The 27,277-nt window shown below is 36.0% G+C and overlaps 2 protein-coding genes across 3 annotated transcripts; both read left to right on the forward strand.

Moving 5' to 3' along the window:
- The first annotated feature begins 1,505 nt into the window (after nt 1–1,505).
- LOC128155203 (transcription factor Sp9-like) lies at nt 1,506–7,753 on the forward strand. The gene is made up of 2 exons (XM_052816801.1): nt 1,506–1,662; nt 5,936–7,753. The coding sequence occupies exons 1-2, from the start codon at nt 1,642–1,644 to the stop codon at nt 7,199–7,201; spliced, it is 1,287 nt and encodes a 428-aa protein (XP_052672761.1). The 5' UTR covers nt 1,506–1,641; the 3' UTR covers nt 7,202–7,753.
- Nucleotides 7,754–25,593: 17,840 nt separating this feature from the next.
- On the forward strand, nt 25,594–27,033 carry LOC128157363 (uncharacterized). Of its 2 annotated transcripts, none has more exons than XM_052819867.1 (4): nt 25,594–25,730; nt 25,912–26,070; nt 26,599–26,768; nt 26,863–27,033. In XM_052819867.1, the coding sequence occupies exons 2-4, from the start codon at nt 25,926–25,928 to the stop codon at nt 26,902–26,904; spliced, it is 357 nt and encodes a 118-aa protein (XP_052675827.1). In that variant the 5' UTR covers nt 25,594–25,730; nt 25,912–25,925; the 3' UTR covers nt 26,905–27,033. The 2 variants fall into 2 exon arrangements, with proteins under 2 accessions (XP_052675827.1, XP_052675826.1); XM_052819866.1 differs by having other exon boundaries at nt 26,596–26,768; nt 26,863–26,998.
- Nucleotides 27,034–27,277: the final 244 nt, after the last annotated feature.

A 27,277-nucleotide genomic window follows, 5' to 3' on the forward strand; every position in this document is an offset into this window, starting at 1 on the left:
CTTTGAAACGATAATATTTTTGTTTTTTTAATCATTTTTGTGAAAATTTACGAAATTATGACACACATCGATCAATGAAGAAAATAAACATTAATATCTTCAAAATAGTTGAACTGAAATGGCTAAACATTGGCACTTTTATTTTCCCTTAATAACTGCTGAATACACAGAAACCAAATGACTTTTCTGATCGAAAGTTAAAACCCTCGCACGCCCAACCCAACCTAGGGGTTGTTCGGCACTCCTCCATTCTTTTTCTAGAACGCAAATAATACATCTTATCGAACGAAATTACAGCTTTTTCGATCTCAGTGTCTGCTCGGAAGTAAAGTCGATTCTTGGCAGAATATCGGTGAGAGAGTCCCGGAAATAGCGCAAAGAACAGAAATCTTTTACCACTATTATTACAACCTTAATTGAATTAAATAATTTAAAATTTTCGCATCAATGTGCATCCAATTTATAATTTTAATTTTTTTTTTATGTAAGTTCAATTTGGAGTATAAATACAAAGGACAACTTTTCGTGTTTGCAGTGCATTTCCCCCCAGTTAAATATTTACAATACTTTTTATATTTGAAAGTGAATTCAAAAGCAATATTTCTTGTAAACATCTTAAATGTAAAATATAGAGAATTTGCTCGGATTTTGAGGATTTTTCAAAGTAAGAGAAATTTTCTTACAAGAAGAAAAAAGGCCCTGTTTTCAATCTGAAGTATTGGATGTACCCCCACCTGCTGACGAACTCTGCACACATAGCAGTTTTTGGACTGACAATATATAATTAAAACAATGTACACTCATCAAACTTATACCCGCTAGGGGTCTACACAACTATTCGTTTTCAGGACAAACAGGCAGGGTTTGATCTTATATTTTGGCGTACTGTGTGTAAGTCAATAGCTATTTGTAGTGCCCTCATGCCTTCAACTTTATATTTACTTACCCGGTTTTTTAATCGATTTCACAACTCGACAAGCACGTTTTATAATAAAACAGGGACAGAATACTTCAGGAAATGTTTGCTCTTGAGCGAGTCAAAAACAGCGGTTTATGTATTTTATAAATTGGATTTTGTGTCGCTGAAACTATTGATTACCATGAGCTGCCAAGATGAAAAAATAAAATAAAATATTTTGTGAAATTTGTGTTTAATAATAACAAATGCCTGCTCAGATAAAATTAGATCGGTTTAAACTGAATGGTATATATAGAAAGAAAAGTGCATGTACATAGTTTTTATGTGATCTTCGTAATAAAATGAAAATTAATTCAAACAGTAAAATGAATCATTTTATAAAATATAATTTTAACATTGTTTCCCCGTTTGTGTGAAGTCGTAAAAATCTTTTAGCAATGTTAAGGAGTATTTGTGATTTCAGCGGAATTAGCATTATCTGATTTATCAAGAGAGGCGGGCCTACAGAGCCATGCTGTGAAAAGATTCCTGTGCGGTGTCGCATTTAGCGAGTATTTGATTGGCTCACACTTATTCAAGTTCACGAGATGCAGCGCTGAGGGAGAGGGGGCGGTGCCGGGATTTGCTCGCAGGAGAACCCTTGGCCGATGGAGTGGTAAACACTTTAAAGAAACAGTATTTTGCTGGCAAAGAATGCAAACATAGGCGGCCATTGAAATATTATGACACCGGGTGGATCGGGGGTAAGTTGTTATTTTTGTCGGTACAATAATGTTGGTAGAGTGGGGTCCCTCCCTCTCTCAATGGGGAGAAGAGAGATTCTCTGGCTCTAAAATCCACAAATACGATTATTTAATTAACAAAATGGAAACGCATTGAGCGCTAAGCATTTTAAAAATTAACATTCTTCACAGATAAAACAATATGGTAATTACAAAAATCTGCGCTAAATCTGAAAGTAGAAAAAAAAATGATAGGAACAGATGGAATCTACAATAGAACTGAATTTCTTTTCTAGTAAGTAGTTCTTCCGTTCTATTTCTGTTTTTTTTTCTAGTATATTAAGATAAAAAATTTGATGAAAAACTTTCATTTATTAAAACTAGAAATTAGTTTCTTTTTGCATATAAACTGCAAAACTTCAGGCATGCCGTAAAGCGTTTGATTCTGAATCAGCATTCAATATCGGTAATGAAATAGCCAAGTCCTTGACAGATCTAATGAAATTGACATTTCCCCGTGGAAATAGGAAAAATGGCATTACTGAGACCCGAGCTGCCATAAATCTGTGGAAGAATTTAGTTAAATTGCTCGTTTATTGTTTCGTCTCCTTCCATTTGTAAAAAGTAAATACTTGTCCCCTTTTAATTATTTTTGGCGACCATTTTATAGCTCATGATATTGCAATGAACAATAATTTAATAGCGAGGCTTGAAATAAACCGTGCCTCAATGAATTAGAGTGGGGCCTAATATTCCATCGTTCTATCTTCATTTATTATCTTCATTTACTTGATATTCTCTCGCAGAAAAAAAACCCACAAATAAATTTAAAGCAGTTGCTGTGTGTGATTAAGAACACTTTATCTTAATGCGTTAATAAAAGAATAAATACAGAAAGTAAAATAAAATTGATATGTGTTAGCAGATGCAGAGAACACGACAAGCATCACGTCGATGACTCGTTGCGTAACTTCAAAACACAAGCAATTCATGCTATACCCAAAGCTTTGAAATATCAGGAACAATACGATATTATCCCTTCCTGCTGGAGATAGTGTTGGTATAGTTTAGGGAACAGTCTAATGTTTCAGTACAACCGCTCTACACGATGTACTTTGCGCTGAAATAAATGTTTGATATTCGACAAATTAATGAGTCCGTAGCGAGCGTTACCGTCTTCACATCCGGTAAGGCGAGGAATTAACGCTGTAGAAATCAACGAATTACTCCTTGTTGTATAATCTGTTCTGTATTCATTCATTGACGGTGTATTTATACTAATCTCCGCTTCTGCCTATCAATGTCACAAACATACAGTATATAAATTTTCCCCACAACGAGGTATTATTTGATCCTGTTTTGTCATTCGGTGGTAAAAATCGGATTCTTTTTAAATTCTTTCTTTCCATTTTTAAACAAATAATAGATACATTTTTAACTTGTAATTTGTAAATCGTGGGGGGTTATTCATTTAATAACCAAACATTCTTGGATCATGTTTATTTAACAAATTTAAAAGGAAAATGAAACAAATAAAAAAGGATCAGAAGCAAGTTCGTACAATTTACGAATATATTTTCTAAAAATGTAATAAAACATTGCACAACTGTCATTGTAAAATACTGTACAGAGAACACACACCATCACAAGTAGAAACCATTCACTGCAACACTCAATACAAGCTTCTCCCTGTGATGTAGACTAAAATATCAATTATATCGGGTTAGGATTGATTCTAGTTCAGTATATATATAATTTCATGTTCTTTACGATTTTATATACTTTTAAATGCATTGATCTATTGATACCAGTTTAAATACATTGTAAAACAGAAATTTTTTTCCAAAATAGATAAATTATTATTCATATATAGTTTCTCCCATGATAGATTAATGTTTTTCTTTTGAAGGTTTTGTTTAAAAGATTGCCTTTTTTTTTAATAATGTTTCAAATTTTAAATTCTATTTGAAAAAAAGTACAAAATAGATATAAAGCAAGACCAAATGAAATAATGCAGTGACATCTAGTACTACAAATAAGGGAACATATTAACTGAAAAAACACTTATATCAGTATATAGAATACGTTTATTCTGATAACCATGATAAAACATAATCCAATTTAAAAAAAAAATAGAACTTAATCCAATTTAAAAAAAAAAAAAGAACAATTTTGCTTTCATTAAAAAAAAAGATTTTGGGAATTTGTGTAAATCAAGGGTTTCTAAAACCCTGACAGGTGACGGTAACTAAATCCGACAAGCTGAAAACACACCTGAGACACTTAGCGTGTACGTATTCCGTGACTTTGGGGACCTCGGCCACTGATCACAGGGCCAGGACGGTCCCGACTCTTTGAACTGGGTGGAAGCTGAAAAATTAGTCGTAGGTAGGAAGGTGATAAAGTAATCAGGCCGAATGAATTCGCCACCATCTCCAAAAAACAATCGGGGTCCCCGAGTTCATAGGGACCCTATTATACCCGACCTCCAAATCAGGCGAGGTTTCCACACAAGATCGCGATTATGCTTCGCTTTATTAATGAAAAAATTATGAAAGAAACTAATGGGACCTTTCCGAATTTTGTACTTCATATTGCCGTTTTAATATATGGACACTGGGTCTTAAATCTTCATTATTGAACGGTATATTATTATTATTTGTTGCATTTTAAAATAATATGAAACGTTAGAAGATTAACTTCTTAAAATTCAACAGATGGTGGACACACATCAGCGCCCTCTAATTATGAGGTATGCAGCGATAAATTATCCGTTCCGGCGCAGTAAGGTCGATTAGCGCCGCTGCACGCTTTTTAAAATCCAAGATTGAAATTCAAAGATTTGATCTATCGATCTTTCCAATAATTTCCGTATGGTGGACACCTCGCCTCGAACACCGCGGATCCTGAAGCAGACACAATCAGATTCTTAAAGACGCTTGATAATCCTAATTTATTACGTTTGATCGCCATTCGCCCCACTTCCATTAGGGAAAAAAGAGATTAATTGCAATTTATTTTAATAAAAAGGGCGAAATCTCAATTTGCAAAAAAATGTTGCAATCTGGCTGCACAGCTATGAACGTCCACCCATTGTGAGGACCGAAATTTACTACGGCATTTCCTCAAATCTACCCAGCATGCAAATTTCAGATAGTGCCAATGAAACAAATCAAAACTTGATTGTAGACAGAATCTCGTGTCTTTATTACCTGTTATTTCACAGAATGAGCTATGCTTAATAAAATGAATTTATAAAGAAAAGTTAAATAATCATTTAAAATTGTTTAAAATGTTAAGTTCTTTACATTTTAAATTTTATTTTAATCTTAAATGTAAAAGAGGAACTTGTTTTTACATTAAAACCGTTATAATTTATTGACCACGTGTTGATTTCCTTAAAATCCGAAATACGGCGTAATGACGAATAAACTTTTATAAACAAGCATTATGCCCACCCTAAGTAGCCCCCCCCCCCCCTCCAGCTTCTTACCCCCACTCTGCCAGTGAGACAGCGACCAGGCCACAATCTGACGCTTTCAGCCAGAAATGACGGTTATTTCATCAGGTCGACAAATGTATCAAGCATCCACTGTTTTTATGCATGGATGAAGAACATTTCCGCTTCACTTCACAGTGATTTATGATTGCAGTAACTTATCAAAGAAGATCAATACGACATCTACCGCAAGAGGTGTGGGGGGCGACCGGGGCTTCATTCATGTACTCAAAAACTGGGGGTGAACCAAACTGGGCTTGTGAAAAAAAGAAAAACAAAACAGCGACAATTGCCCACCATGTACGACACAAATTAAAATGTTTAGCTTTAAAACATAATGTTACAGAGTGTATCATATACAAGCATGTTCAGGATCTTTCTGTCAATGAATAATTAGTATCTGACATACTTAGTCATTACTTATTGATAAAGAACAGATGTAAGAATTTATACTAGAATTAATGACTGATTTCTGTTCAGTTAAAATTTTTGTACCCTAAAAATGCAACCTAGAATACTCGAGAAGCAACAATTGTGATTTCACGTCTTGTTACAATGAGGAAGACTTCAAGGAGAAACTCTTGATAATAAAACAATGTTGCATCTGTTGCCAAATATAAAGAGTTAATGGGATTTATTTTTGAGAATTAAGTAATGTTCGCCGGTAGCTTATGTCGTTAATCTGTTATATGTGTGTAGTTGTAGGTTCTTGGGACGTAAGCTTGAACCCCATTAGCTATATACATGTAGTATAGTTCTAACGTTAATCTCTTGTATATATCTGTATATTTTCAGGATATTGTGACGTATTCTGGCACACCATTAGCGATGCTGGCGGCCCAATGTAACAAAATCACCAACAAGAGTCCTCCACCTTTGGCCGAGGCCGCTGTTGGTAAAGGCTTCCATCCATGGAAGAAAATATCGTCCAGTGTGGTGCAGGCGCCGTCGCCGATATCTTTCGCTGCTCAGAAAATGAACAGTTCTCATTTTGGAACCGGGTCACCCATAGGATTGTCACGGGCTACCACCTTGCCGGGAACTTCCGGAACTTGTGGAAATGACATTTTTTACCAATCCGCGACATCGCAGCCGCAGTCTGATCCTGGCCAGACAGCGCTGCTGCAGAAAATACACAACGAGTCGACCCTTACCCCTCAATCTTTAGGAGGCATGTACCCCCGGGTCCCAACAATGCCCAACCACCCCTACGAGTCCTGGCCGTTCAGTGTTTCTGGTTCCGGTTCACACAGTATAAAGTCAGAAATGGCGCCGTCAGTCAGCACCGCCTCCTCTTGGTGGGACATCCACTCCTCTCCCTCAAACTGGATCACGGACATCGCGACCAATTCCGGGGGACTCCATTCCCAGTTACCTCACAGTTACCCTCCCTCTGAATACACGCTGGGGCATACCTCTTCTTTATTATCAACAGGACAATCCATTCTACAGGATTCATACAAATCTATGATTCCGGGCCAAAATGATCTCACTTCTGCTAGCGTTTCACCGTTCTTGCCTCGACCATCTTTGCCAGGAATTTCTAGTCCCCGATCTCAGCGCCGATACACGGGAAGGGCCACGTGTGAGTGTCCCAACTGCCACGAGGCGGAGCGCTTGGGACCCGCTGCCGCGCATCTCCGGAAGAAAAATATTCATAGTTGTCATATTCCGGGATGTGGAAAAGTTTACGGCAAAACTTCTCATCTGAAAGCTCATCTACGCTGGCATACGGGGGAACGACCATTTGTTTGTAATTGGCTGTTTTGCGGGAAAAGATTTACGCGGTCAGACGAATTGCAACGTCACTTACGAACTCACACGGGAGAGAAAAGGTTTGCTTGCCCGGTTTGTAACAAGAGATTCATGAGAAGTGATCATCTTGCCAAACACGTCAAGACTCACAGTGAGGGCAAGAAATCGGGGAGCGGATCAGACTCAGATACAGGGGTGGACCAAAAACCAACCATTGATATCAAACCGACGGACGCTGAGCTAGCTGTGAAAGAGACCGGAAGTCTGAATGACTGTAGACAGGAGTCCAGAAATCTCAACCATTGAAGTTTAACCAATGTCAAAAAAAATCTGTCTTATCTATTCACACACATTTTCTTTAAATTTGTTCATGATTATAAGGTGTGGCACTAATTGTTATATCATCAAATGTAAGCCTTTAAAGGGCTTATATTAAATATTGAAGAGAGAGAATAAACGACAAACAGTCGATAATGGGGGGTCAGAGCCCGACTTAACAGAAAAAGAACTCAAACAGTCAGCGATCGATCAGTTAAAAAGAAGAAGAAAACACGTTCTTTCTCTCAGCGAAATCTTGTAAGATTTTTTGTGTATGACTTCAATGGATCACAGAAGAGAAAAGAATCTACATAATTATATGTTTGATTGTAAAATCTCTGAGAAAACAGAAGATGTGAGAAATTTTCCGAAAGAAAAAAAATCCAAAGAAAAGTTGTTTGTTTAAAGATTTTTTGTGTTTTATTTTATACCTGCCAAGAAAATGCTCGAATGGTATTTCTTTGTTCTTGTATTGTTGTGCATTGTTTGATATAAAATGTTGTGAATAAAAGGAAAGAGAGTATAGAACGACTCACTACTTTATTCTTTATATCAACATATTTGTTTGTTCTAAATTTTTTCAAACGGTTGAACCTTTCATTCAAAAATATTATTTAAACACAAAATACTATACCTCAAATCTTTTATATCCAGTAATAAATTCAATTCTATTTATAGAAGTTACTCTTCAAAAATTAGGTAATCACGTGACCAGCTATTTAACAAAGACGAGCTAACTGGTCTGTCTGAAAATATTTTTTAAAATTTGTTTTATTTCATTAGAAATCAAAACTGATCGTATTCAATGAATTTTATTAATTATAACAAAAACGATCAATTAACACTGCTTTTCTCAAAGTACTGTTAAGAAAAACAATAATTAGCCAAATTAAAACATTCATTGGAGGTACTGAAAATGATGACATTGACTTTTAAGATTTTTATAGTAAGGTTGAAGTCATGGTTCTAAGTATTGTAGCTTATATATTATTTTTTTTCGTGTAGAAAGATTGTACATGTATAAGCATTGATGGCCGTTGGCATTCAGAATTTCAAGAGCAGTTTTGTAAAATATAATCTCCTAATGAACTAGTCATAAGCAAGTAAGAAAATCTGACTGGTGTGGCCATTTTATCCCCGCTGTCAGTGGATAGCGGTATGACTTCGTTGCGGACAATTTGACGACTTCTTCTCCCGAAATCTGATAACGTTTTTCTCATCCAAGGGTTTAAGAAGCTTTAAAACATTAATTCAAATTTTCGTCAGTGTAAACTTTTTTTATGAAGAAGCCCTTCTTTGATGGAATTGAAACAAATTCAGTGTATTCATCGCTCAAATCCCAGTTATCTGGAGCAATTACAGGGACGATAAATAAGATGTGATACTTCTGTAGTCTACAGAGACTTGCCCGGTATTACATACCGTGTATGGAAATTTTTTTCGAGGAATTTTAGAAGAAAAATAGTCAGGATAATAACATTTTATCCCTATCATTATAAAATTAGAAACATCAAAATAATCTTTTGATTGTTTCGTTTACTTCAGAAGTCATTCGAGAATATACAATACGGATGCGTATGATTACATCAAAGAAATTTCTCTAACTCATGTATCGTTGACAAATATCTATAAACAGAATAGATGAAGAATATTCATTTTTTATTAGTCCCCTACCGCTTTTCACCGGAGGGGACTATAGCTTTCCTCTGCGTCCGTCAGTCCGTCTGTCTGTCTGGCCGTCTGTCTGTCCCACTTCAGTTTTCCACACCTTTTTTCTTTATGCGTTTGAGGAATGATATGAAATTTGCTGACCAGCTTCAAAATGTCAAACTACAGATCAAGTTTACACTTTTGTAGGGTCTGGTTGATATATTTTCAAGAAAATTAATTTTTTATATTCCAATTTTTTAATGTTCGGGTTCGTTATCGGGCTCGGTGTGTATCAGATAAACGAGGAAAGTATGTTGTCAGTAATAATATCGTGCATTTCTTGGACCATTCCTTTTATTGTTTCTAACAAACAAATAAGTTCTGTAAAATAGTGTCAAACATTGTGTTGTAAATTATATCGACAGGGTTTTATGTATTATTACAATCGGGTTCGTTATCGGGTTGGTCTGTTCAGACGGTAAGAAATGATATTCCGCATAACAGTGTATTGTTTTCACAAATTTCTACAAACCGGTAGGGGACGTGTATTGCTTATGCAATACTCTCAGAATGCTTGTTAATTAAGTTTTGTACTCAGTTCTAAGAGCCTATAAGTCTAAAAAAAAAAAAAACTATTTCAGTTTTCGAAAATTTTAAAACCTGATTAGCCGTCGATCACTTAGGTATTTTGACAGGGATGGTAGGCGGGAAGGTCTCTGCCCCATGGAACCCCCCCCCCCCCTCCCGGTGATTCCTTGCCCTTATCGCTGGTCCCAATCATGATGCTCTTCACACGATCTGTTCTTTGGAGCGCTTTGTTTTATCAAAGTAAGGAATTCACAGACTGTTTTATTGTTTATACCATTGTATAAAGTGCATAAAAGCGCATTTTGATTTCAATGGCTCCTCAAGAGTGGAAATAAAACAGGTGTTGTCTGAGTATCGATTTGTAGAGTTAATACACAATTATCAACCTCATCCTGATTGCTATTAACTTCAAACACTGAAGGGTCATTCGTTTCCTTGCGGGTGTAAGGGGCCCTACAGCTTTGATTGCCCCTTATGTCACTCGATTTTCTTAAGCGATCAAGAAAACTTTGTTAAAGACTTGAAAAACTGACCAGTACACGATAGTGGAAAGTCATTAATCGACGGTCACCAGCTTTTACGAGGCATTTTCTTTTGTGGTTCGTTGTTTGCGGGACTCGTGCCCCACGGGCGGGTAATTAGAGACAGCCTAGACCTCGGACAACTGCGGCCATCCGCTCGGTGGAGGATGCAGACGAGAATCGCTAAATCGAATCAGAAAAGTATTGTGAAGAAAAGTGTCCTATCTCAAAACAACGCAATGGGGCATATGTATGTTCCCACGTTGGACAAAAAAGAGATACCATCATTTTCATTTCAATCATCACACTTTTTTGGGAATGATTTATTCCTGAGAAGAAAACGTAAATAGTTTCCGACAAGTTAAAGACTTGGGAGAGGGCAGGGTTGATGTCTCGGCCGGGACTTCGGTGATAATCATGTATTCTGTTTAAGCAATCTTCTCGCTGTGATCGTTTTTCTAATTGGCGAGGCCTACCCGAGCTGACACCACGATTTTCTATCTCTTCAAAAATACGATTTGCCAAACTGTGGATGGTCTAAGCCAAATTGTCGTAGCCGTGGTTTAGTGCTACATCATTTCCTTTTGCATTTACCAAATCGGCGTTTCTATAACCCTTACACATACGTGATAATACATACTTGATAATACAAGTCAGATAATAGCTAGCGATGTTTAAGCATGCCTCAGAATTCAGACAGAAGGTTTGACTTTGTGAACTGTTTTTTTTCTGCTAGTCTTGTTTCAGATTGCAACTCAACCATGTTATTTCCATGTCTAGGAATTTTTTACCCTCGGGTCATTTTTCGTGATTTCCTATCTAGAAGGTCCAAGATCCTGATCCAATCAATTGCTTGCTTAACGTTCTCACCTGAGAATATAAAATCAAAATTAACGGTTATCGTTTGGAGGTCGGTGTGTAAATTTGGTCAATGATCGCCACTGATCGTATACCTGTACGTGTTGGGTAATTCACAGAGATCAGTTTTAATACGATCATCATCGGATACCTCCGTTTTAATTCAAGAAATGAAATTAATGATAATCTATTTTTGAAGACTAGTAGAGTGGTCTCTGGCTGACCTCGCTTCCGGTCATATGATACCTAGGGGCCGTTACTCTGCCATAAGTCAATGGCGATTGTTGTGATGATAAATCTCTAATGTAAATGAAGCACCGGAAGTACATGTATTGTTATTTATGGGTAGACGATGAAGTCCGACACCCAACGGCCGGTGGTGGTATTGTTGGCAGTTAATGAAAATGCCTTCAGCTGATGAATTAACGATTAAAACTTGATACAGAGATGGGGGTCTTCGCAATCAAATTCTAGGACCCTTACTCGCCGATATACATGTACTCATTTGTACTAATAAACCATGACTATGGTATTAACATCATAAGAGGAACTAACTGACTCATGTGTTATAACAGGAATAGTGACTTTGCCTTAATATCTGGTATATTGACTCTGATTGTTACGTTCCACCGTACTTACTTATCACCAGAAAGTGCGCAAGAAAGCGTGGTCTGTCGGTGATTCGGTGGTTTTGTACATTGTAGGTATATATACATAATCTACCATTTGAGCTCTAGACAAAACTACCCCCCTCAAAGGATGCCAGCGTGATGCTGCTGAAAGTGACCTAACTCTGACCCAGGCTGATATTTAAAAACGCGTGTCCTTTCAGCAGTCCCCGCCTGTGTGTGTTTAGGTGCGGAGGGGGCGGGTAGAGGTGGGAAGGGGTGGTTGGGGGCTGACCGAAAAGCAGCCCTAATAAGTAGGAACTAACGATGTTATTCAATATCAATTCTATGCAAAGTTTGTGTGCGTAAATCGGCTTTTAGTCTCGCAAAATAAGGGTTCTCATCTGCCGTTAAGCTATCATTTTGTTGGCAGTTTTTTCACGATTTGCCCGTTTCCCACGGCGCGGGACGTTTTATAAATGATATATAGTTTCCATATTAATTTGGTGCTCTTTCAGAGTTTCCAAGATATTTCTCTCCGATGCAAAGCAGTGCCTCAGACGACGAAATGACAAAGGGACCTGAAAAACAACTCGAAAATTCCATTGTCATCGAAATACATATCCTAAATTAACTGCGGTGGCAAAGACCTATAAAGGAGTCGGAGCCTCGCGCAGGACTTAATGATAATTAAACGGGTTGTTCTGGAATAGCAAACGTGATCGTTCTTCTTTGGTCCGAATAGAATTACTGAGAATAGCTGACAGAGTGATTAGTACCCTTCTATAGTACCCTGTGATTACCCGGGACACCCGATCCACCCACGTGCAGGGGGCGGGGTCCAGAAGCAGGTGACAGTAGATGGGGATTCTTCAAGACAAGGCAAGAAGCAAATGAGCTCGAAAACAAAGTATGGAGTTTGCAACATTTATTGAATGGCGATCAGCACGGGTTGTCGGTTCGACGTTGTCAAGGTTGACTCTGCAACACATGCTCTTTGGGGTAGGCGCGCACCCACACAATTCATCTCATGCAACATTGTTTTGGCAAGATTAATTTTACGGCCCTCTGTTATTTCTATTTTTTTGCGTTCCGATCTTGCCCTGGGCCATTTATTTATCAAATTAACTATATTGCCAGTTGTGAGAGATAATAAAATTCGAAAGACTCGCGTCAATTTCAATACAAAGCCCCTCATCTACGTTTGAAGAACATATGTATAAATAAAATTCATATATTGATAAATCCACTACTCATATAAAATTAAATGTACATTTACTTTACTTCGATGTCAAAATAAACATTTAACTACTTCGCAATAGAAGAGTCCACATTTTAACGTACATTTTTTAGAAGTGAAACCGTCTTCAAAATATTTCATGCTATAGATTCAGAAAAAGACCTTAATTAGGGGCTAATTTGATAGTTAAATTAGCTGTGGTATTTTTATTTTTCCCGCGATCGGCCACCGTATACTTAAATAGCCATTCCATGAAGTTTCCTATTTTATCGTCGCCTTTTGCCCCGAATTCAAACAAAATGATACCATAAAATGGAGGAACATTTCAGTTTCTCAAGAGAAAGGTCAGACATTAAGAGATAGTAAAAATCCTGTTCTGTGTCCACCTGTATTGTGCTGGTCGGGAAATAATCAGGATAACACGGATTATCCCCTTTAATCAGGGCTATCAAATTAGTTCAGCTAGTTAGCTGCAGTAACAAATGTCAAACTCAGTAGCAAATTCCCTTGTGCTTCAAATTGCTCGAGATGTTAGTTACAAAGTTGATATTGCATTTGACTTTCTTGTTTATTATTTATTAATAAATGAATATACATTATGACAATGACAAAAAACGACACTCTCCTGATTGGGCCACGGCATTAGATCTGTTGCTAATGCTCACATACTAATTCTAAAGCTAATGGGACTTTTATAAATGAAAGGTTTTCTGCCTAAATTACTGGAGCTTTCTCAAAATAGTTTCCGATATCCTGAGACATTGAATAATTGACTTTAGCTGTTGCAAATGATCAGAATGGGCCAAATTTCGTATGGGTATTACAACACTGAATTTCATTTGAAAATGTTTTATTTGCGGCTGTCGTCCAATCTATAAAAAATATTTAGGCACATGCTTGTACCTAAATATTTTCTATAGATTTTAAACAATCTCGATTATTTCTACGTTTATCAATTATGTCAAAAAATTTATTGTTTTTTTAACGATTTTAACGAGTTTAACTTTAGTTAGCTAAATTTTATTTCATCGAGTGAATTAAGTACAAGAGTATAATATACTGTCGTGCACGAAATTCAATTCTATAAAATTCAGTTAACGACAAAACGTTTGTAGGCATCTTTTTTTTATCTTTACAATTAAAAGTACCTATGTACAAATCTTACCAAATGTTCAAATTTACATGTAAGATAGAAATTATAATACATTTTCAGAGACTGTCCTCTCTTTTATCATGTTAACTATTACAGTTGTTTTTCTTTATCATCTCGTTGCCAGTATAAATTAGATTTTAACAACAATATTCGTTATTTTAATTTAAAATCGTCATTATTGATATAGGTCTATGCATCTATTATACATTTATTTATGTAAATACGTGAAACCTTTGAACCGCATAGTTATTGGTAATAAACAATACAATACAGCCACCAGTTACATTTATAACTCCATAAACACAATCCTCCATTTGAAATTTAAGACACATATGAAAAATAATTAAAGTGCAAAAAAGGCGCAACCAATATTCCCACCGATCATGGGATTATGAACTACAATCACTCTACTGGCATAATTCAATTGGGGTTTTTCTGATAGCGAAGCAGTAACGGTTCAAAAAATATTAATTATGTGGAATATTGTAAAAAAATATATGTAAGAATAACTACAAATCTAGTTGACGAAAATGCCTACCAGATGCGTTGCAGTGCTTTTATGGTCAAGATTACATAATTAATATGTCCGAAATTATCGTTTCACCCACGTAGAATGTTTGTATGGCAGTGAAAAAAAAAAGTATATTAGCACTTGCAAATTTTGTTATATAACGTTTTTCTGTCGAAACGTGCGCAAAAGGTAACAGTCATTTTGCATTAAAAAAAAAGAAACAATTAACTCTGTAAGATTTTATCAGTATTGTACCAAAATTCTTTAAAATAAATTTGTTTTACTTTGAATTAACAAATGACGGGAAAATGGAGAGAGAGAGAGAGAGAGAGAGAGAGAATGAGAGAGAGAGAGAGAGAGAGAGAGAGAGAGATGATGATGAAAGAGACATAACTCTCCGTTTGTATCTGATTGAATTTTTAATCTTTCATAAAATCAATGCTAAGATTAAAAAAAATCCATTTCCCTACTAATTTACCCCATGCACGAGCATGCACGAGAGCACTGGTCGAGTTAACCGACTGATTTGACACTCACATTCCTCTGTGTTTTTATTTAAACCCGATTTACAACGTGAGAAATCATTCTGATTAAAATTACTTGTTAAATCGCAATTAACACGCTTTGAGTTTAAGTAAACGGAGGCAAACAATTTTGATCTGTCACCGTTAAAGGCCAAACTATCGAAAAAATACCCAATCCAAATAAAAAAGGAGAGTTATTTACCGGGGGACAAAGGCAGGGGCAGGCCCGGGTGACAGTGTAAGGTGACGCGGTGCAGGGCTGACATTATTCCCATTGTGATGTACCGTACACGACAACCCAATATTACAATATTTCCCGTTTAACATTTTAACCTTCCCTTGTAGATTTTACCGGATTTATTCATTCTTCTCTGCATCAGGTGTACCCTTTAAATGGTGGTATCTGGGTTTACAAATGCTATTCGAGGAACATTACTAATTAAATCTAGCGTAGTGATTACTCCATTTTAACGTCGTTTTCAATTGATTCTGAGGTGAAAAGAGGAACTGTTCTCTTGTCATGGTTTTTTGCGATACTGATGATTAAGTGGGCTTGAAAGGGACATTCAAAGACCCATTTTAACAGTTTGTTTGGATTAGAACGAGGTTATATTTATTAATTGGGAGGATCGACCCACAGTGAGCTGAAAGATAAAGCAATTGGAAGAGGGCGAACAGAAAATAGTTCCAGCTCTCTAACTTATTGTGTTACTTTGCGTACAGCTTTTCTAATTGATGAACAGAAATAATTGAAACGTATAATAGTTTCCCAATGATATTTGGTTGGGGGGGGGGGGTTAAGTATATTGTGAGGGGGCGGGTCTAGGGCTGCCTAATTTGACGTCATTGACACTGATGATATCATTGGTTAGAATAAGTTAACAAAGAATGGTAATACTAAATACAGGATTATGTGCGGTAAAATTTTTTAATAATTCGACAGCAGTGCCTTACGTATGTAATACATGGCTAAGAACAACCAAAATACTACGGATCTAAACGTATTGTTACATGTATATGTATATGTAATGTTTTTACTGCAAATGAGAAATTATACAATAAAAAATGAAAATATTTAATAATGAAAACTATACAATATATAGTAATGGAAATAATTATGTAAAGTATTTGATCATACTTATCAATGTTAAATAATAGAATTTTAGAACCTGACACCCCTTTCCACTGGACTCTCCCATGTGGTTATGAGTTAGAGAAGCTGAGATTCGGTGTCATTCCTCTGTTAGCAGCTGAAAGACATGGTAACAGAAATACTGTATAAAACGTCTGGACCCACTTAATAAGATCAGCCGGAACAGAGCCGAAGCTGTTTTGTTGTTTGGTATTGTTTATAAGGGGTGGTATTAACCCACATTACTGACAGTTTGTCAGGAAAGGTAGCAAGTGCCTGGGTTAGGGGCCCGAATAGAGCTGACCTGTCCTTGGTACTTACATGTAGCTATCTGTTACTCTATTAGAAGGCTTGCCTTCTTCATCGTCAATCCTTTGTATATTTGATTCATTCTTGATGATAACCCAAGGGAGGGACATTTTGATATAAAATATAAATGTGATCAGTGATTGGGAAAATTTGTATGCCTTTCATTCTTATGTTAACGATCAAAGAAGGGACTAAACTCATTTACACATTACATTACTTGGTGGCAGCGGTGACCGTGTCTTTGTTTGATTATTTGTGTTTCATTAATTGCTTTTATTATGTTGATTTTTGGGAGTTGATTTTAATCAACTCTCCTATGCACTTACTCGGGCAAAGCGAAAGTGAAACAGTGTTTGGACCTAAGCACAAATCAATACCGCTGACAACACTTAGTTCTTGAAAATAATCCATAAATTCGATGTTGTGTATTCTGAAGCATTGTTTTTGAAGAAAACTTATTTATTAATACCATGAAATATAATATTTTAAATTGTACAAACAGTTTAGATATTTTTTAAAGTCGTATGCATTCCTACGCTATCGTTCAATGTAGTCTCGTTCAACCATACGCTTGGCTGTCTCGATCCGTTAATATCCGACAAAACAGAGTCTCTCTTGCTTGTCGAAGATAAACGGAGACAGCCGAGCGTTTGGTTGAACAAGACAAGAGTTCAGTCTTGCCTGGATCCATACAATTTCTCAGAAATATTTCGATTACTGATACTACTTGCCATGCAAAATCACATATCGTTGATTTTGAATAAACGATCAATGAAAAAATCAACTTCCGTCAGTACTTCAGTACTTTGATTATGTTGGCTTTCCAGATTGTTTGACATGACATCTAACGTAAATGATTTGATTTATAATGAAATATATTTTCTGGAGGATGAGATACATAGGCTAAGGTTTGAGTTGACAAGAGATAGGCATTCAACACCAGTAGTTGAACGGCATGTTAATCGTGGGCAATTGGCAAACCATATGCCTCGCCAAAATGCGATAACCAGACTTGATGAATACCAAACGGCAATCCAGAGTGAGTGGGCTAACCGTTTGGCAGACCATGGCATTTGGCATGTCAGAGAAATATGGCAAATCGAGATAATTATGGATAAGAAATGACACACTAACATAAACAGACATGAGCAAACACCATACATAGCCATAGACAAGTGACATGCAAAAATGAAAACGTGATCACAGGTGATATACAAAGAGACAGGACACAAAATGTTGAATTGCCTCATAATGTCGACACAAACGAAAGTCTATTAAACCTGCAACATTTGCTGGTAGTACAAATTGGAGTGACTTAAAGTCACACTTAGAGGTTTGTGCGGAGTTGAATTGCTAGTCAGTGATTAAACAGGGGTGTATTTGGCAATATCTCTTAGAGGTAATGCACAAGGTGTATTAGAAAACTTGCCATCAAACGACAAGCGGAATAACAATGCGAATGTACAGCACTGCAGCAAAGGTTTGCACCTACAAACCAAACGAAATTATATAGGGCTCAACTGCGGGAGAGAAAACAGAAGGCTGTAGTGTCTCTTCCAGGGTTAGGGCAGGACATTCGTAGGCTGACAAATTTGGCATAATCAACCGCAAAGTTGATCTTAAAGAAATACTGGCTAAAGAGCAGTTCATAGATGCCTTGAGAGATCCTGACACAACAAGCGCGGCCAGTAGATTTGAATGATGCTATCGACCATGCAGTTGACACACAGCTCTTCACAGTGCTGACAGAAAAATGCAGGAGGCCAGGCAAATGTCAGAGGAGCGGAAAAAGACATCGGTGATATCAAAGAAAGTCAAAACTGAAAAGGCATGAAAAGATATAACAGATGCCTTAGCCTCATATAAGGGAGGAGTTAAATGACTAAAGGGGAGAGAAGATGAGATTCGTCCCAGCCAAGGTTAGACAAGAGAGAAAATCCAACGCAGAACAAGACGTTTAAATGTTATATTTATGAAGGCCAGGCCATCTGAAGAAAAATGTAGAGAATTTGTAGCCTTACAACCTACAACTACACAACTAAATTGTGGAGCATCAGAAGCCATAAACAAAGCTATTGAGAAAGAAAAATTCCTGGAAGTTAGAGTCTAAGATAAAAACTTAAGGTTTTTGGTAGCAACATTGACCATGTGTTTAAAGGTAAAATTGGTTGTGAAAATCTAGGGATATCACCAAAGAGTGACGTGATGACATACTGCAATGTTAATGACGTATAATCGAATTCTCCTGCACTTGGCATAGTGCAACAATGCAAGTAGTTTTGTGATTTTGATGGAGCATTGGTAGGGAACCAAGGAACGCATAAAAGTTCCTGTGCGTCTTATAAATCTGCACAATAAAGTAACAAAACCTGAGAAAAGGAACATTCATTGTCGAGTTAAACCAAGTGTTTGAGGTGATGACTTTAACTGAAAAAGGTAATGATGATCTTACCATGCCGAAACTGCCTGTCCATATACAGGATCTCTTTGAACGGTCAACTATGTACATGGAAATAAGGAGACTGTTTGTCATTTGCTTATGCGTTATTACACATCTTATGCAAAGTCTGATCGAGATTATTGATGAAAGGACACAATAAAACACCAAAAATTAACACAGGAGACGGTCTTCCTATCAAACAAGCCCCAGGAAGAATGCCTGTTCACATGCAAAAAGAAGTTGATAGGCATATTGACGATTTGTTGCAACAAAATATTAAACCATCTAGCAATCCGTGGGCATCAAATGTAGTTTTGAACGATACCACCATATTTTATTTTGATGTCCAAGTAGCGAAGTGGACAATGCACTCGCTTCTCACCGCTGCGACCCGAGTTCGATCCTCGTGATCGACAGTGGTTGTAGGTGATAGGGTACGGCGGTCGCCCCCTTGGACACGTGGGTTCTTTCCGGGTACTCCAAGATCAAGACAAGATCAAGGCAATTCAGGAATGGAAGGTGCCAACTAATGTTCAAGATGTAAGATCATTTATTGATCTCTGTAGTTATTCTAGGATATTTCTGAGGGAGTTTGCTACTATAGCAAAGCTATTGCACGACTTGACAGCAAACGACGAATCGTTCAAGTAAAGAGAGGATGTCAAAAAGACGAGGTTTGTTTGAATATTCTTGTTGCTAGGTAGGTTGAATTTAATGGTCATATGGTATCTTCAGATGTAATATCTACACGTCCTGATAAGACAAAAGCAATTCAGGATTTGAACGTGCCAACTAATGTTAATGAAAGTTAGGTCATTATTGGTCTCTGTAGTTATTTCAAATGACGAATTAGTGGAGAGAGGACTGTCAAATTTCGTTGACAAGTTGAAACATTTCCGAACATCTGAACCAATACTTGCACATCTTGATTTTAAAAGGATTCCATTTTGGATATTGTTGCCAGCGACAAAGCCATACGTGCTGTTCTCATTCAAGTAATCGATGGCAAGGTGAGAGTTTGTGCTTAAGTCAGTCGATGCTTGTCAAAATCTGAAGAACGTTACTGCGTAACTAGAAGAAAACTTAAAGCATATTATCTTAGGTTTTTTTTGTGTTTTTTTTATATTTTCAGGTATTTTAAACACTTTATGGCAGACAGTTCGGACTTCCATGTCAGAACGGACCATAGTTCCTTCAGATGTATGATGCAATTCAAAGTTATAACCAAATTGGACAAGGTCAGCCATTGTTGTTGGCTCAGAAAAATGTCAAAGATCTCATGAAGTTGCGTGCATGGGCAGAGGAAGGTTCATTTCGAAGTGCTATAAAAGTATCGCAAGGAAACCATTTTCTAAAGTCACTGGTTTCTCAGTTTGAAAAAATTGTGCTACAACGATAATCTTCTTGATCGTATATGGGGAAAAATGTCGGTTAATCAGACTCTTTATCAGTATATAGTTATATCTTTCCGAGCGTTGTACAGTTCTTGCACACTACCATGACATGAAAACATCAGGAAATCTCGGTATTAAGAAAACATTGTCTAAGATTCGCAGTAGGTTCTACTGGCCAGGTTTACAGCAAGATGTGCGTCAGCATATAGAGGGTTGTGAATTGTGCTCTAAATAGAAGACTGACAATGTAACTAAATGTGCATCCATGAAAGTGGTACATTCTAGATAGCCTTTGGAAAGGATAGCGACGGACATCTTAGGTGAGTTATCGTTAATAAAGAAAGTAGCAAATACATCATGGTTATTGCAGACTATTATTCAAAATGGACAGAGAGCTTTGCAAATCAAATTATGGAATCCACCACAATTGCTAGATTCATTGCAGAAGAAGTGATCCGTCGAAATGGCACACCAAGGTCGACAGGTCGAAAGCAAGTTGTTCTCATATATGTGTTAATCGTTAGGCATCAGAAAGAGACACATAAAGCACCGTACCGCCCCTAATCGGATGGTATGGTGGAACGTTTCAATCAAACACTAACATATATGCCAAGCAAATTTGTAAATGAAAATCATACAGTTTGGGACGAACATTTACCGTATATCTTGATAGCATATAGGTCAACCATCCATGAAAGGTATCCACCAAATTCATTGATGCATGGAAGGAAGTGCTGCACTCCTGTGGACCTAGTGTATGATGTACATTCCGCTATTAAGCCAGTTCCTTAAAATGAATGGGTTTGGCATTTACATGAAATACTTGAGAATGCACACAAAGCTGTTCGGGCAAATACAGAATGATTCGCCACAACCATTACCGTGACAAGAAATTAATTTGGGGACAGTTCAAGGAAAATGATGAGGTGTATGTGTATTTTCCATTTTCCATGACAGTCATCCAAATTTACTAACTATTGGCATGGATCATATAGAATCATAATGAAAATGTCAAATGTTACGTTAAAGGTGAATTTTGGGCAGCGTGAGTCAGTTCAAGTCATACATGTTGATAGAATTATACTAAACGACCTCAAACGTTGGTTTGAGAAACAGATGAAGGGCAAACGGAAGAAACATTACAGGAGCAAGAGCATACGTGTAGTGGCAAAACATAGGCAACAAGAGAAAATACAAAATGCAAAAACGAGAGTGTTTTCGTAAACAGCAGAAATATAAAAATGAGAAACAGTCTAGCAAGGAAAAAGAACTGCCTGCAATACAGTTTCTTAGTAGAAGACCCCTTGTCTGGTCAAAAGATTACATGACTGATTATTAGATTATGTTACTAATGTTCTTTATTTGTTGCTTAGATTTCGAGTAAAGGCATGGTGGAGACTAAGATGACAAAGAGAAGTGGGAGAAGGAAATGTTCAATGTGATCCAGTGTTTTCTTCGACGATGTTGAATTTTCCACAGATTGACAAAAAGACCTATTGCATTTGGCCAGAAGCTGGGTAAAATAAACAAAGCACCGGACAAGGCAAATAACACTAGAAACGACCGCAATATTGTGTCAAGTGTGGACGAATCAGAGAGTGAAGAATGGTTGTTTCAAGACCAAGGAGTGAGATCTAGTTCCAATTGGAAATACTATCAGTAGTTCAACTTGTAGCAGGGATGGCATTAAGATTGAAGGAACAGTCAATGAAGAGAGATCAGATCTCACGTTGGTCGTTTTTTTTGCAAGAAAACGTCACCTTCTATCTCAGGAAAACGTACATTAACAGATGATGACAGTAAACCACCTGGGTCAATCAGAATATATGGTGAAAATATATGGTGAAAATGTTTGTCAAGAGAGGAAAGCGAAGGTTGACATTGGTACCCAAACATAGTTTAAAAGACAAGTTCCAGTAAAATCTGTAAGGAAGTATATAGAGGTTGAGGTTGAGATTAATGAAACTATAATGAATAAGTAATTGATCTTGATTTTAATTTAAATATTCATCTTTAACACAGAAAGTGTTATGAGCATTGTTCTTGTAAACCACTGTTGAGCAGTTGTAAAATTTGCATTTAATTTTGTAGTTAATTTAAAAAAATACTAGATAAAAGGTAAAGAGTTTTGTCATTCGGGACGAATGTAGCCAGAAGCTTGGGTAAAGTAAAAGAATTGATCATTGTAATCAATTTTATAGAATAAAATAACCCGACACCCCTTTCCAATGGACCTCCTATGTGTATATGAAATATATAAGTGAGAAAAGCTAAGAGTCGGTATCATTCCTGTGTTAGCAGCAGAAGGAGAAGGTTATAGAAATACTGTATTAAACTTCTGGACCCATACAATTAGATCAGTGGCCTGAATAGAGCCGAAGCTGTTCTGTTGTGAGGTTTTAAACCACATAAGTGAAAGTTTGTCAGGAAAAGAAGCAAGTGCCTGGGTAAGGGTCCCGAATAGAGCCGACCTGACCGTGGTATTTGGCTATCTTTTACTTTATCAGAAGTTAGATTTGCCTCCTTCATTGCCAATATTTTGTATATATTTGATTCATTCCTTATTTTAAATCCAAGATAGGAGCATTTTGATATAAAATATAAATCTAATCAGTGATTTTGAATTCCACATAAGTATTAAAAGGCATTAAGCTTATAAAATTTAATATACTCGAAAACAAAATGTATGTAAGCTCTTGTCATTAAGTATTTAAAGAGGAAATAACTAACAAATACTACTTAGCCGACGAATTTCTACCGATTCTTGAATTAGAATAGATTAGAAGTATATACATGTATTAAGGGGGCTGCGTCGCCATTTTGTACATTTGAGGATAAGAATGTAAACATTTATTAAACTGCCTTGTTTCTGCTCAAAACGGAACAAAACTGTTGCCAAAAGATATAAAAGCAATACATATGAAGACATATATGTCATTTTCTTGGAAAAGTTTTCAAACAAGAACAGGGCAATGCCTTTTTAATCACTTAGAATGGCTGTCAAACTTACTTTGAAGATTTCAAAAAATGTTTACATTCTTATCCTAAATGCACAAGATGGCAACACATCCCTCTTAATGTGGTGCATTTAAGAATTTTTTTTTAGTTTATTGCAAGGAATGAAGTCAGACAAGTTGCACAAAATATCTGACAAACTTATTGTCATATACTATCTTATGCATCTATTCTGTTTATAAACTCTTTTCATCCACTTATTTGTATGTATACATAAAGTTGGACTACTGCAAACGCTCCGATATTCATTCAGATTTAGGAGTTATCGGACCTTGTTGAGAAAAGAGATTTAGAGGCATTGCGAATTTCTCCTACAAATACGTTCACACAATTTTACATTTAATAGAAATATGTACAAGACACCGCGATAATGAAAACATAGAAAGTTTTGTAAACATTTTTTTCAGAAGCAGATCCATGGTGTAATTTTGATTGATTAAAAACTAATAATGTACACTTTATGCATGTAAAATGGGACAGATAGTTAGATAGCTTTAAACTATTCCTTTTTATTGTAATATGACATCTGGTTTTAACGTGTTTGGATTGATTGTTTGCTTGCTAATTGATTTAATAATTTACAAAGCTAGGAAAGTTTCAAGAAAGGGTCATGTTTAAGTAAGCCACCCCCCCCCCCCCCCCCGGGAATAAACCCAAATAATACAAGGGTACGGAATATGAAAGGTTCACGCAAATTGAAAGGGGTAACCTCAAGTGATATTTTAAGTTTTTATAAAAGAGAATCTATTAAAATCTGTATTATTTAAAAAAAAAATAAAAAAAAATATATACTTCTACAACTCCTGCACACCTTGAATATGAAAAATAAAAGCAAATTCGAGATGTTAAGGACTAATTTTTTTTTTAAACAAGCGGTCAAATCCATGTAACATCAGTTCTTACAAACTTTGTGTTTAACCTTCATATAACAAGTTTATGTTGAATAAATCTGATCTCTGAGGGTACACGGGGCTGGATCGACTTTCTGCTTCAGTGATTATTGACTAGAGTACTGTGTCTCTGCTACGTTATGTATTTAGGTCTGATTATACATTATTTATAGAGGTGCGGAAACTCATAGTTGTAAAAGGTGCAGAGACTTAGTAAAAGAGGGCCACTAAATGGTGGGGTATTTTTTGTTGTTGGTTGATTTAAGGAAGAAAACGGTTGATTCCGAAGCACACGTAGTTTAATAACCCACAGAATATAGAATAAGGCGTATAACTGTATTACACTTATTGACAGCTGTACATATCATTACCAGCTTATGTAATGAGATTATGTTAGTGCAAAATTTATCCATCTTGTTTATTATTGAGCTCATTTTGCTATCAAAAAAATACAAATAAATTGAATGTGTCGGTAATTGTCTTGTCGCAGTTCAAAAATACTTTAGTAATTGACAACGTAGTTTGACCATCGTTAATTCTATAATTAAATTCTTTACAAAATACGGGGTTTGTGGAATTATGATCAACTGCACTTTATAAAGAGGCTTCTGGTTGCTCTTATTTATAGCTCTTGTGCTGTTTATCTAGTCCATATTTTTCCATAATATAATATTAAGAATAAAAAACATGCTTATATTCACTTAAAAACTTATATAGAGTATGATATTAAATATTAAATAATATAATTATTAAATTATTATTATTTAATGAAATAATTATTAAATAATAATCATTATTAAAATGTTATTGATTCCGTGGTGTTTTGATGCAAATTAAAGCAGATTTAGAGGCAATAATGTAAAGACATTTTATAAATACATTTCTTACTGCAAATGAGTAATGCTCAGTAGCATAACTGCCAATAGTAGTGTACACGAACTGCAAAAATGTTTTCATCACCGAATACGATATGTTGATCCGGGTAGGCGGATCTTTAAGAACAAGTAAACTGATAACAAAAACAACAATGAGGGTAAACTATGTTCTAGCAAATTGATTGATAGAAATAAAGGCTGATGGTGGCCTAACAAAGACCACTAATTTTACAAAGGTAAACACTACCCTAGTGAACATACTGATAAAATATAAAACTACATTTAATAACAAATGTCTACGATAAAAAATATAGTTATGCTGATTTTCTACAACCACCCCCTCCTTTGACCATAAGACAAAAAATAAAATTGCAACATCATTTTAGAAAACTAGATTTCACCAATTCAATGAAAAAGACGTTTTCTATTGATGGGAATAAAGATTTAATGGTTTTGACATTGGTTTATATAGAAAGTGTAAATATGGGAGCTTTATTTTTCCAATATGCGATTATATTGTGGGACGGGTCCTTACACTTTCTAAAATAAATGTTTATCCACTTGCAATTTACAGGTAGTTGTTTTGATGTCGAACATTACTGATTACGAAATGCGGTTAGATCGCGTTGTCCCTCCTACCTACCGTGTGACGGGGTACACGTAGATACATCATTGATGTCAGATATATGTACTAATATGAGGCGATGAACATTCAAAAACAGGAAGTCAGTGAATCGATGGGTTTTTTTTTTAGCATTAAAATCGATTCTTAAATTGATAACAGTTGATTGGCACCACTTCATAATTAGGTGAGCTGGTTACTGTACGTATGAATGCAAAACAATGTAATATGGTGTATCGATTTGTAGCTGTACTTCATATGAATTAGTAACTTTTTGACGATTTTTCAATTTAACCGAAAATACTGTCTTATTCTATATACAATATATGTATTTGATGATTTTGATCTTATTTATGTATATGTTCAAGTCTTCTTCCTCATAATGAAAACTTTCGATGTCACCTGGTTCGCCGCCATTGTCTTGTTGCACACAGGACCAGTTCTTCCTCAGTTATTCAACCTTCAGAATAGCGGCCAAGGGTTATCCCCAAATGGACGGCTGGACATCTCTCAATTCATTTTACCAGGTAATAAAATTTATACTAGTGTTTCATTGAGTATATGTAATCATAAAATGTCTTATTGACTATGACTTTTACCACAAGATACAATTATATGAGGCTTTTTAAACATCGTTCGTACACCTTTCTTCACTTGTCTCCTATTTACCACTTTCTTCACTCGTCCTCTATTCATTTGTTCTCTACCCCTTTCGCCTTTTGTCCTGTATTTAACTTAATTAATCGTAATATAGAAATCTCTTTTTCCTCTTATCATTTTTTAATGCAAGGTTCATGGATTTCATTTGGTCCGACTTGTTAGTATTTTGCCAACAGATAATTTGTTTGCACCATGAATGATACTTTGTGCTAAAATTCATTGTATTTGTTAGGTCCTATATTCATCTGAGTTCATTTATGAAAAATTAGTAAGAGCAAACATGCTGTATATAGAGACAAATGATGAATATGATGTAATTCAGTGTCTTCTTTGATAGTAGTGGTCATCCTATTGATACTGGTTATTATATAAGTCAATGTCTCCTTTGATAGTAGTGGTCATCCTATTGATACTGGCCTCCTTGCCTCTACTTGTGGGCAGTTCCTGGATTTTCTTGAGGGATATGGACGACGAAGACAACAACGAAAACAAACAACCGGACTATACAACAGAGACATCAATAACAGAGGGGAGGATACCAAGAATAACCAATTCACCTTCAGGGGTAAGCAGCTTCTTATTTTCGTTTTTAAAGGACATAATATGATATACAGCGCTTTTTGACCTTTTGTTTAATTTTTTGGATCCTTTTTCTGTAGGATAAGGTCACAGAAGAACCCGTAGACCCCACGCCGGCCTAAAAATTGTGGTTGATATAAAGCTGACTTGCAATGGATTATGAATGAATATGTTGAAAAAAAAGTTCTCGTTTTCATTTCTTCAGCGCTATTCCCAATTACATATCGGACATGTAAAGGTTAAATGAATTATGTTTCGAAACACATTACGTACAGGTATACTGTTTTCATTTAAAATTAAAATGTTTTCTACTTTACTTAACGTCAAGACATAGTTATATACTAAAGAAAATTATAATAAGGTCTTAGTTCTACTTAAATTTTGTATGCAATATTTGAAACGCCTCAACAGAAGATAAAGGTTTGATTAATCTTACCATTTCTATTGTTCTGTGTTCTAGATTTCATGCTAAATTGTATATCTAGACCTCATAAT

Source organism: Crassostrea angulata, chromosome 7 (assembly GCF_025612915.1).
Source record: "Crassostrea angulata isolate pt1a10 chromosome 7, ASM2561291v2, whole genome shotgun sequence".
NCBI classification, from domain to species: domain Eukaryota; kingdom Metazoa; phylum Mollusca; class Bivalvia; order Ostreida; family Ostreidae; genus Magallana; species Magallana angulata.

Bases quoted from the DNA above. Each gene is read 5' to 3' on its own strand.
- LOC128157363 (XM_052819866.1), top strand. From the start codon at position 25,926: ATGAAAACTTTCGATGTCACCTGGTTCGCCGCCATTGTCTTGTTGCAC. The intron at 26,071-26,595 runs GTAATAAAATTT...CTCCTTTGATAG, and splicing joins CTCTCAATTCATTTTACCAG to TAGTGGTCATCCTATTGATA. The intron at 26,769-26,862 runs GTAAGCAGCTTC...CTTTTTCTGTAG, and splicing joins TAACCAATTCACCTTCAGGG to GATAAGGTCACAGAAGAACC.
- LOC128155203 (XM_052816801.1), top strand. From the start codon at position 1,642: ATGACACCGGGTGGATCGGGG. The intron at 1,663-5,935 runs GTAAGTTGTTAT...GTATATTTTCAG, and splicing joins TGACACCGGGTGGATCGGGG to GATATTGTGACGTATTCTGG.